This window comes from Octodon degus, unplaced genomic scaffold, assembly GCF_000260255.1.
Source record: "Octodon degus isolate 3935 unplaced genomic scaffold, OctDeg1.0 scaffold00029, whole genome shotgun sequence".
NCBI classification, from domain to species: domain Eukaryota; kingdom Metazoa; phylum Chordata; class Mammalia; order Rodentia; family Octodontidae; genus Octodon; species Octodon degus.
Genome location: NW_004524605.1, coordinates 3981172 through 3992285, shown reverse-complemented (window position 1 = coordinate 3992285; position 11114 = coordinate 3981172). Strand labels below are relative to the sequence as shown.

The 11114-nt window shown below is 51.5% G+C and overlaps 1 protein-coding gene across 1 annotated transcript in view; it reads left to right on the top strand.

Annotated features, from left to right (window-relative positions):
- P4ha2 (prolyl 4-hydroxylase subunit alpha 2) overlaps positions 1-8307 on the top strand; it is a 33127-nt gene extending 24820 nt beyond the window's left edge. Inside the window, exons 11-15 of the mRNA XM_012514303.2 lie at positions 1992-2045; positions 2489-2548; positions 5881-5949; positions 6314-6410; positions 7804-8307. Coding sequence (XP_012369757.1) covers positions 1992-2045; positions 2489-2548; positions 5881-5949; positions 6314-6410; positions 7804-7874 — 351 coding nt within the window. The 3' untranslated portion in view covers positions 7875-8307. The remainder of the gene's footprint in view (positions 1-1991; positions 2046-2488; positions 2549-5880; positions 5950-6313; positions 6411-7803) is intronic.
- Positions 8308-11114: the final 2807 nt, after the last annotated feature.

The window sequence follows — 11114 nt, the reverse complement described above, 5'->3', positions numbered from 1 at the left end:
TGGGAATCAGTTTTGATGTACAGTTGCTTATTGTTAAAGGTGTGGGTCTGGGGCTTTGGGAATGCGAGGCTGATGAGTCTGGTTGCCGTAAAACCAGGTCCCATGGCTTGTGCGCGGATTGGGGACATTATTAAGGAGGTTCAGTGCAGCGGCTTCAGCACTGTTGAAAGATGCGCCGGCTCTAGCAGCCAGCTTCTCCCCTACTGAGGATCTGGAAGTGTGAGCCCCGTCTCCAGCAAGTGGAAGTGCTGCAGCATCGCATACTCTGACGCCGCGGCCACAAGCAGAGGCCGAGCTTCCACCAGTCACGGGCCTCCTAAAGTGTTCTTAGGTTCTAGGCTAGGACAGATGTCTTTGAGATGCATTTCTAGCAGGACTTTGTGACCTGCCCTCGCTGGCATTGTCCCCAGCCTGACAGCTACCTGCTGCCCCGCCCACCTGTCCTGTTGGCAGGAACTCAGGTGCTTTCAGTGCGGGACTCTGGCGGGCTGACGCAGCCGAGCTGATAGCGTATTTTTCACCTACTGATTTTTGTATCAAAATTTTATTTTTGTAGACACTGAAGATAATAATGTCCAACTTTCTGTTTCCTCATATTTGGCACATACTTGTGCTGCAACAAGAGATTTCCTCTCTTGTGGATTCGCTGTTCCTTTTTTCCCACAATTAAAGGTGTCCATTTTTGCCAGTTGTTAAGATCTTTTACCTGACCACTGGGATCGCCGCAGAGGACGTACAGAAAACCAATAGCTGAGCCCCGAAGGTCTCTCGGGCTCTGGCAAGACACACAGTTCCTCCTTAGACCCTGGTGGTGCCCCTTGGTCCTCTGGCTTCTGTGTCCCATCCTGCCCTTTCTCTTAAGCCTTGTCTCTCAGTGTGCCTGTTGTAGCCAAGTAACCATTGTGATCTAGCGCAGGGCCTTGTGCTGTGAGGTCTCCCAGAGGCACTTACAGTTTCCAGCCAGAGCTGCTACCTGCTGCAGGTCGAGGCTCTCCATGGGATAGCAAGGCGGTGTAGCATTTCTTGGCCACACAGTGGCTGGCCATCCTTCCTCTGCTGTTTTTCTTGGATGCAGAAGTGCTCCATGCAGTGGATCCTGCAGGAGGGGAGGGTGGGCTGTGCTTGCCCCACTCAGCCTGACTCTAAGCAGATGCTGGGAGACAGCGTCAGGAGCAGTACTGGATGCTGAGTAGATGCAAAAGCAGTATTTACAAGGAACATTCTCAAGTCCAGTGTGGTGGTGCTTGTAGTTCCATCACTTGGTAGGGGTAGGCTGAGGCAGAACCATGTTGTGGCCCTGTGAGTTCAAGTCTAGCCTGGACAGCATCGTAGGGTCCTGCCTCAAGAACCCAAAACAGGAATGTAAGTCCTGACGTTCTTTTGTGTGTGTGTGTGTGTGTGTGTGTGTGTGTGTGTGGAACTGGGGATTGAACTCAGGCCCTTGCGCTTGCCGGACAAGCACTTATTCTACTAAGCTATCTCCCCAGCCCCGAGTCCTGACGTTCTTGTGGGTCTCCATCAGGACCACCTTCTCATCATCTCCCAAATAGGGCTCGGGCCAGGGCTTGCCCCGGCAGGGCCTCAGCGGGGTGTGGTGGTGCGCGCCTGTGCTCGCAGCACTGGGGAGGCCGAGGAGGGACTGTGAGTTCCAGCCCACTCTTGCTGTGTAGTGAGAGTGTCTCAAAGTAGTAAGGGAAACAGAAGGAGGGGGCGAAGAAGAGGGACAGTTTCCCTTGCCGCCAGTCTAAGGACAGGCACACGTTGTGTGCTCGGAGGGCGCAGCTGTGCTGCCACCTTCCTCCCGGATGCGGCTGTGGAGTTGCTTGCTGCCCCTGAGCTGCCTGTGCCAGCGGGTATGGTTACATGCACTGCAGAGGGCTGCTCTGGAGCTCCGCTCATCTGCAGGACCAGGGAGACAGTGCCTCAGGTGGGCAGGCTGCCGTGGGCGGGCCCTTTGTGCTACTGACCTGGTCCGCGCTGTTCCTCACCAGGTCGCAAATTACGGAATGGGAGGACAGTACGAGCCGCACTTCGACTTCTCCAGGGTAAGGAACAACTCACAGGCTCACTCCGAGGGCCCTTGTGACCCACTCCAGAGGGCCGGCTCTCCTGGGAGCACCTCTGCTGCCACACCCTCCGCCCTGCCCTCCTGCCTCACTAGGGGAGCCCTTTGTTACTGGTGAATCCTGCGTCTGACCGTCTGGACCGCAGGGCCTGGGAGCCTGGTGAACCTGACTATGGCCTCTGCCCTAAGTGATGCGGGTCTCTTTGCCCAGATCCCAGAGCACAGGACCTCCCAGGTCTTCATGGCAGTGTTTCCTGTGCTCCTGCCCTTTGCCAGGCTGCAGGCAGCTCCGTGCCCGGGGTACACAGCCAAGGCTGCCTGGGAGCGCACACTCCCTGGCTCCCCCTGACCCTGTAGGCCCCAGTCCTCTGGGTGGTGGGCAGGATGGTTGCAAACCTGGGTGAAAGTTGTTGTCTGTTGCAGCGACCTTTTGACAGCGGCCTCAAAACGGAAGGGAATAGGTTAGCGACGTTTCTTAACTACGTGAGTATCGGGTCCAGGCCCACTTCTTCCCTCTCACTTAATTTTATAGAGCCATGAGCGAGATGCTTTCAAGCGTTTAGGGACTGGGAATCGTTTGGCCACATTCTTAAACTACGTGAGTATGAGGTGTGCAGCTAACGGGCCCCTCGGGGACTGCGGGCCAGGGCGCTCCTTTCCCACCTGCCGGGGTGGGTGACCGCAGCGGCTGCGTAATGAACGGGTCCTCTGTCCCTCAGCACTTTCGGCAGAGTAGAGCTGGCACGTGTTCCTCTCTGGGTAGCACTCTGTCCACCTTCCCACTGAGACGATCCCTGGCCTCTTGTTTTCAATGTTCAAACATGCACATAAACTTTGCCACCTTGACCACTCTAGAGTGCACTTCAGCAGCGTCACATATATGCGTTACATGAATGTAACCATCCCCCCCCGTCCATCACCGTGGCTCTGCTCATCTCGTAGAACAGAAACTCTGGTCCTGTTAGGCTGTCAGCTTCCAGGCTGTCTAGCTTCCCTCCCAGCCAGCGGGCTCGGTCTGTCCCTGTGATTTCGGCTCGCACCACAATGCCTCTCCTGCATAGTCAAGAGTATTCCTCTTGTGACTGGCTCATTCCCCTTAGCACCACCTCGTTGTAGCATGTTCTGCCACGCTCTTGGTGGACCCAGCGCTACCCTGGGCTCTTGGGGTGGCTCCTTGGTGGCAGCATGAAGAGGCAGTCACGAGGTGCTGTTAGGTAAAAGCTGCCTCGGTTTCCCAGAGGCTGGGGCCTGCCTTCCAGCTGCTGCCTGCACTCCCTCGGAAGGCCGTCGCCTTCCCCTTTCACGTGGGGACCGGTTTCCTTTTCACCTGCTGGGAGAGCCTGCTCTACAGGGACACCTCTGAGGCTGTTGGGAACCTGCAGCGGAAGTCTGTGTTCCTTTTATGGTTCCATTACGGGGTTTTCATGGGGACCGCACTGTGGACACGGTGAGCAGGACGTGTGCGTCCTCGCTTGCAGCACTTGAAGTCTAAGGGAGGCTCACGTGAGAGGAGAGATGGGTGTGTAGTTACCATGGAGATGGGCCTGGGGAGCCTGTGCCTAGGTGTGGGGTCCACAGAAGGCCTCCTTTGTGGGCTGAGTAGAAGTCAGCTGGTGGAATGGCTGGTGGCCATGTGTGTCGCAGGGGCTTTTCGCCTTCCTCATCTGCCACGTGCCTGCTGCGCCCTCCAGCCAGCCTGGTGTGTGTCCCGGGAAATGTTTTTAGCTCCAGCTTTGCTTACAGAGAGGCAATAGCTGGAGGTGAGAGCCAGGTGAGGCGAGAGGCGAGAGTGGCTGGTGTGGATCCTGTGGGCAGGGGCAGGGAAAGCCCCCTGGGACCTGCGCACCCTCACAGGGCTTTTCTAGGCAAGTGAGGATTTTTTTTTAAATTAACTTCACTGGTACATTTACAGATACCTAATGATCCCATTCATCATAGGGAATTTGTACCTATACATGATGCATCGTGATTAATCTTTTTTCTTGTTACCCCCTTCCCTCCAGCCCCTCTTCCCCTGCTTATTTACAAAGATTTGTTTCCACTTTTTCATGTTTTTTTTTTTTCTTTCCCCTTTCTCCCTCTAGTTCCCCTTCCCATTTGGACCATTTCTTCCTATTTCACAGTATCTATAATATATTTTGGTTCTTTCTTACACTTTTCAGTTTCTCACACTGGTGAGATAATGTGGTATTTATTTATGTGTGTTTGATTTATTTCACTTAGTGTGATCGCAAGTTGCACCCATTTCCCTAGAAATGTCTCAAGTTTGTCCTTGAAACCCCTGTCTTTATCTGTTCATTCTTTGATGAGCATTTGGGCTGTTTCCAAGATTTAGCTATTAAGAGTCCCTATATCTATCATTATGGTGTGACACTTTTAATTCTTTCAGGAAGATACCAAGAAGGGAAAGAGCTGGGTCAAATGTGGCCTGTACTCCCAGTTTCGTGAGGACGCTCCACACTTACTTCCGTAGTGGCTTCACCAGCCTGCACTCCCACCAACAGTGGAGAAGCACTCCTTTTCCCCACAGCCTCTCCGGCATTTGTTGTTGGTTGATTTCTTGATGACAGCCATTCTCTCTGGGGTGAAATGGAATCTCAGTGTTGCTTCAGTTTGCATCTCTTGAGTGGCTAGTGATGTTGAACATTTTTTTCACATATTTATTTGTAGTTTGTACTTCTTCATCTGAGAAGAGTGTGTTCCTCTCAGATGCCCATTTTTGCATGGGGTCTTTAAATGGGGGGAATCTGTTTTTTTTAGTTTCTTAACTATCTTGTAGATATTACTCTTTTATCTGAGGAATAGCTGGCAAAATAATTTTCCCACTCTGTGGCTTGTCCCTTTACTCTGTTGGTGATTTCTTTTGCTATGCAAAAGGTTTTTAGTAAGATGAAAGCCCAGTTGTTGATTCTTTCTAGTATTTTCGAGTGCATGGTGATAGACAAGGGTCTAATTTTAGTCTTTGGCATGTGGAGAGCCAGTTTTTCTGGCACTATTTATTAGAGAGGCCGTCTTTCTTCCAGTGAAGGTACCAGGCTTCTTGACAAAGACAAGGTGGCCGAGTGTGTGTGGAGTTGTTTCCGCATCTTCCAGTCTGTCCCGTTGATCTCAATTCTGGTTTTTCCTCCCCAGGACTGTGCTGTCTCTCTCACGGTAGCTCTGTAGTATAATTTCAAGTCAGGCATTGTCATGTGCCCTGCCTTGCCCAGTTGCCCAGAGGGGTTTTTTGTTTTGCTTTTCTAGGTCTCTTCTGGTTCCAGATGAATTTTAGGGGTGTTTTCTCTAGTTCTGTGAGGTACACTGATGGTATTTTGATTGGGATGGCATTGAATGTGTATAGCAGCTTGGGAGTATGGCCATTTGAAAAGTGAGGGTTTGACAAAGCAGTGAGCTGCTAGAGCCAGAAAACAGCTCACTTGGGGGCCGGAGGAGAGGATGCCCAGAAAGCTCCTGGTCAGGGCAGTTTGCCGGGCATGGTAGCTTAGGCAAGGTCCAGGCTGGAGAGGGACCATGAGGCCAGGGCCAGAGGACTCCTTTCCCGAGCACTGGCTCAGGTGGTTTCTTGCAAAGAGAGCACCTCTGTGAGTCTCCTGTGGGCCTCAGCTCTGAAAGCCCTAGACATGGAAACTGTCCTACCATGCCACATGGACCAGGCAGGGTGTGAGAGGAGCCTTTCTTGTCTGGAGGGCTGGACATGGAGCAGAGCTCTCGTGCTCCAAGGGTGACCATCTGCACACTTGTCACAGCCCTCGGGGCTTGGTTGGCCTGAGACCCTTGGTTAGAGGGGCCAAGCTCTGTGCCTTGTATATTCCCAGATGAGTGACGTAGAAGCTGGTGGAGCTACTGTCTTCCCTGATCTGGGAGCTGCGCTTTGGCCCAAGAAGGTATGTTCTGAGTTTTATGGTTGGATGTCAGAACAGGGCTTGGATCTTGTCGTGTCCTGTGGCCCCATTGCCTTGGCTGTCACGGGCATGTGCGCCCCTTCCTCCACACGCTGTGGATTTGTGTTCCAGCTCTCCCTGGGGAGGAGGGGGGAAGTCCCTTCAGGGGTGGGTGGATTTCTAAACCTCTGAGCAATGGTGAAGGGAAGTGCTTTCTGGGAAGATGCTGCCAGTAGAGTCCCACAGCCTGTTCGCTGTCCACAGGAAAGTGAGCAATTTCTGCTGTGGGCAGAGTGCCTCGGTGCCTGAGGTCTGGTCTCTGAGCCACATCTCAAAGGATGTGTTCTGACAGGCTGTCTCTTCCCAGGGCACGGCCGTATTTTGGTACAACCTTTTGCGGAGTGGAGAAGGTGATTACCGAACAAGGCATGCGGCTTGCCCCGTGCTCGTGGGCTGCAAGTGGGGTGAGTGGCCTGGGGGTGGTGCTGGCTATGGTGGTCTCAGCCTGGATTCTTCCGATGGTTGGCTTTAGACCCAGAGCTGGTCGACAGCTGCTGCCAAGTTTGCACATTGCCACGACTGTCTCCCTTCTAAGGGTCTTTCCTGCTAACCGATCCTCCGTCCAGGCCTCTTAGCTGCTTCCGCCAAGACAGCTGGCTGGGATTCTCAGCCGTGCCCAGGGAGCTGAAGATGCTCCGGACAGCCGCGTATGTCCAGGGAGGCTTGCAGAGGAGCAGGATGTGGCATGGGTTCTGAGGGAGCAGAGGGCAGGGCTACAAGTGCTGAGGGGAAGGGCGCTCCCAGGCAGGCAGGATCCCTGTGGGGCGAGGCACAGGCTACAGTAGGTGAGGTGCTGAGTGCCCTTGTTACCCAGAAGGGACCAAGAGATGAGGCTGGAGGGTGGCACCAGTGGTGAGCCACCTGAGGGTAGACCTAGGATGTGGCAGGGAGTCACCATACCAGTGCATAAGCCTTGTTGTTTGGGGGACCATAGTGATGGAGTTACAGAAATTAAGCAGATGAGGAAGCTGAGGAGGTGGCTGATCTGACAGGGAGAGCAGTTGTACATGAAGGACATCTGAGTATCAGCCAGCTGGCTCAGCATTTGAGTGACAATGATGTAAACCCTCCTCATTAAGCTCAGCTAAACTGTTACCTAGCAGCATGTGCTGCTAAAGCCTTGTAGACATTTCGCTCGGTGCTAAATGCATGCGTACTTTGAAGTCGGTGTGCCTTCAGAAGTGCAAGAAAATGATTTTGTGTCCACTGGGAGAAATCCTGTGTTCCGAGACTGTCCCGTTGCACGCGTGTTTGGGGCCCGCCTTAGGTGACCCGCTACACCCGCACTGCTTTTCTCTGTAGGTTGCGTCCCCTTGGCCCACAGGGCCCAGTGCTGCAAGGCTGGCGCCCGCAGGCTTCCCGCCCCTCCACTCTGTCTTTATCCTCCAGTTACGTCAGGCTTCCTGGTCAGAGCAGTCCCTGCCCTGATGACTTCCCCACCCTGGTCCTACCTTCCGCATCCCTTGGTGTGACAGCATCCTCGTGTGTCCTTCTTCCCAAGATAACATGGGTCTGGCTTCATAGTCTAGGTCCAAGGCTGCTGCCTCCCTCACGTGGTTCAAAGCCCCGGGCTCTGTTCCCATGTGGCTTATGTGTCCCTGTGCATCGTGTCCCTCATAGGATTTTGAACGCTGACCTGTCCCATCAGGTGTCTTCTGAGGAGCCCAGAAGCAGCTTGAAGCCCGCGTCTGTGTCAAGCCTGTTTCCCAAAGCACAGAGCAGGGGTCACAGTGGCGCAGTCACTGCTTTTTGCTCAGCAGACCGCAGGGTGGTGACACACTTGCTTTCTGTTCACAGTCTCCAATAAGTGGTTCCACGAGCGAGGACAGGAGTTCTTGAGACCTTGCGGATCAACGGAAGTTGACTGATGTCCTTCGCGGCCCTTCCCCTTCCTGGCCCCTACCTCAGGTCATCATCAGGCTCAGCACGACAGACACCTTGCTGTGTGCCAGCTCCTGTCAGGCAGGGTTTTGGAGGAGTCAGTGTTTGTCTGGAGTGGGAGAGAGGATGCTGGGCTGGTCCAGTGTGTCCCGGGTCCTAGCCTCTTCGTCAGCTTGTGTCACCCCTGGCTCCAGGATAGCGTCGGAGTGGCTGCAGCAGAGCCAGGCTGTCCTGCACCCCGGAAGGTGCTCTGTACCTCAGACGTTGTAGGTGAGCGATGTTTCAGTGAACCAAAGTTCTCAGACCTGTTTACATGTTTGTTTCTATGGCATTTCTGTAAGTTGTGGCTTAACTAGAAAATAAAATGTCCTTGCCAGAAGCCTTAAAGAACCTTATTTGGAGTATTTTTTTTTTAAAGACCTGAGAGCTTTTGCTGCATTCAGCAGTCTGTGTGCCTGGGAGTGCGTTAGTGGTGGAACTCTAGTGTTGGGTTCTAGACCTGCTTTTTTTTTTAAAAAAAAAAATTTTTTTTTTTTTATGTATTTAGTACAGCGTCAAGTGTCTGGGGAGATAGCTCAGTGGAATAAGTGCTTGCCTGGCAGGTGCAAGGTCCTGAGTTTGATCCCTGGTACCATTAAAAATATATATAAATAAATAAAGCCCAGTACAGGGTCTGCAGGGTCTCACTACAGAGATTGGATTCATAGTGATTCTCCTGTTTTTAGCCTCCCAAGTACTGGGATTACAGGTGTGCCCCACCATGCCCCATTTCAGTTGCTGTCTCAGGGCGCTCCGGGGGCAGGGATCAAACCCCAGTCCCTGCGTCTGCCTGCGCAGGCTCTTTGATCTACTGAGCTATCTGGCTGGCCCTAGACCTGCTTTTAGCCCTCCAAAGCTTCAGTGTCCTGGAAACTGGGGTAAACAAGGTCTTCTTGTCTCCCTGAGAATGTGGAGCGCATGAATGGTCATGATTGTGATGCTGCTATTGTTGGGAAATTCTTAAAATTTGAGATCTGTACACTGAATTGTTTATGGCGCATAGAGCATACATCACGCGGGCTTGTCTAGACTGCACCAGCGTGCAGCCCACGATGAGGAAACTTTGAACCTTATTATGTGAGTGTTAGCAGTAGTTTCATGATGCTCTTGAGTGGTACCCAGCGTGGACTTGGTGGGCAGCAGGGTCGTGTTGTGTAAGGGACAGTGCAGCACGTGCTGGCTCCGCCTCCTCCACCACCACTCGCGGTGCGATCAAAGTCACACTCCTGTTGTGCATGTGTTGTTTACCTTGATGGGTAAGCTGCAGTTATGGGGAGTGGAATCGTGCAGTCTGTACACGTGTGCCGTGAGGACAGGTATGCGTGGGTATTAGCAGACGGTTCATCTTTTTTTTTTTTTTTTTGGTGGAACCAGGGATTGAACTCAGGCCCTTGCGCTTGCCAGGGAAGCATTTATTCCATTGAGCCGTCTCCCCAGCCCCTCATTTCATCTTCTTAATGAATTATTAAACTTAGACTTGTCTTACTTCATGAAATAATTTAGTAAGTTAAAATATAAAAATAAAGGACTTTCTTACTTATCCATATGAACTATCTTGTAATATGTTATATATGGCCTAAATATGTAAAATAAAATAGGTTTTTAGTGGCATGGAAAGTACAAAAATGTGTCTAGCTTTTTGTGCACATGCCCGTCGTTAACACTGTGGTTGCTTATTATGTTTGGAATTGGGTTCAGCTCCGGTCAGACGGCCAGCCTGAAAAATTTGTGTCTTCCCTAGCCTTTTTTTTTTTTTTTTTAAAATGATACTGAGGATTGACCCAGAGCCCAGTGAGCTATATCCCAGCCTTTGTTTGTTTGTTTTCATTTTATGTATTTGGTGCAGGGTGTCACTGCGCAGCTTGGACTTGTAGTGATCCTCCTGTTTTCAGCGTCTCCAGTGCGGGGATTACAGGCGTGTGCCACCACGCCTGGACTTGGTTGCTGGCCCAGTGCACCCCAGGGATGGGGCCAGCACAGCATGCAGGACTGGGGATCAACCTCCCACTCTTTTTTTTAACAGTAGCTTGTCAACTTGCTAAATTTCCCAATCTGAACTTGAACTTGTGAACCTTCTGCCTCAGCTTCCCAGATTACAGGCATTTGTGACCATGCCTAACTTTGACTAGACTTCTATAAGACCTGTCTTGCCAGAGAAAAATATCCTTTGCTTCACATTTACATTTATTCACATCGTCACTTTTTTGGCAGTATGTGCATTCATGAATATAAATATTTTCAAGACTGAAACATATGAAAAGTAAAATTAGATAAAAAAAATTTCTAGATAGGCTTGATTGTGTACATCTATAATCCCAGCACTCTGGGAGGCTGAGGCAAGAGGCTTGTAAGGCTAAGCCCCACCTGGGCGATTTAGCAAATTAGTAAAACTATATCACATTGAAAAATAGAAAAGGGCTGGGGCTGTAGACCAGTGTGATCGCACTGGGCTTATCCCTGGTACTGTTCCCTCCCCAAAGAAAAAGATCAATCATATTGTTGTGTAGTGTGATTTTAATCTTTTATTTATTTATTTGGTACAGGGTCTTGCTATGCAGCCTTGACTCCTAGTGGTCCTCCTGTCTCAGCCTCCCCAGCGCTGGCATTCCAGGCGTGCTCCATCACACTGGGTTTCGGGGGTGGCACAGCGTGGCCAGGGTTCTGGGTCTGGCACAGCATGCGGTACTGGGGATTGAACCCAGGTCCTTGGGCTTACCAAGCAGGCACTTAGCCCACCGAGCTACCTCCCCAACCCAGGGTAGTTTGATTTTAATGGTTTGTGTAGTTTTGTTTATGTATAAGTAAAATAATGCAATCAGTACACTGTGGATAGCCTTTTGAATTGGTTTCAATCTTCGTATGTTATGGTTAGTGGCTGTGATAAGCACTTTTACACAGCAGGATTTCTCATGTGCACTAACACATTTCTTTAGGGTATGTACCTGGAGTGAAAAGGTGGATTCTTAATAGGTGAGTCTCCCTTTGTCACTTTTCAATGTGCACTTTATTATGAGAAGGTAAACCTCTGCTACAGTAATAGTCCCTGCATCTCGGGGCCTTGGTGTCGTTGCCCCTCACATCCCTCCCGGTGGCTTTTGTCAGCGGAGCCTGCCAGGAAGGCAGCTGGTAGGGGCGTCCGAGAAGCGCACTTGGCAGTTACCGCTGCAGTGTAACAGCTCAGAGACCAG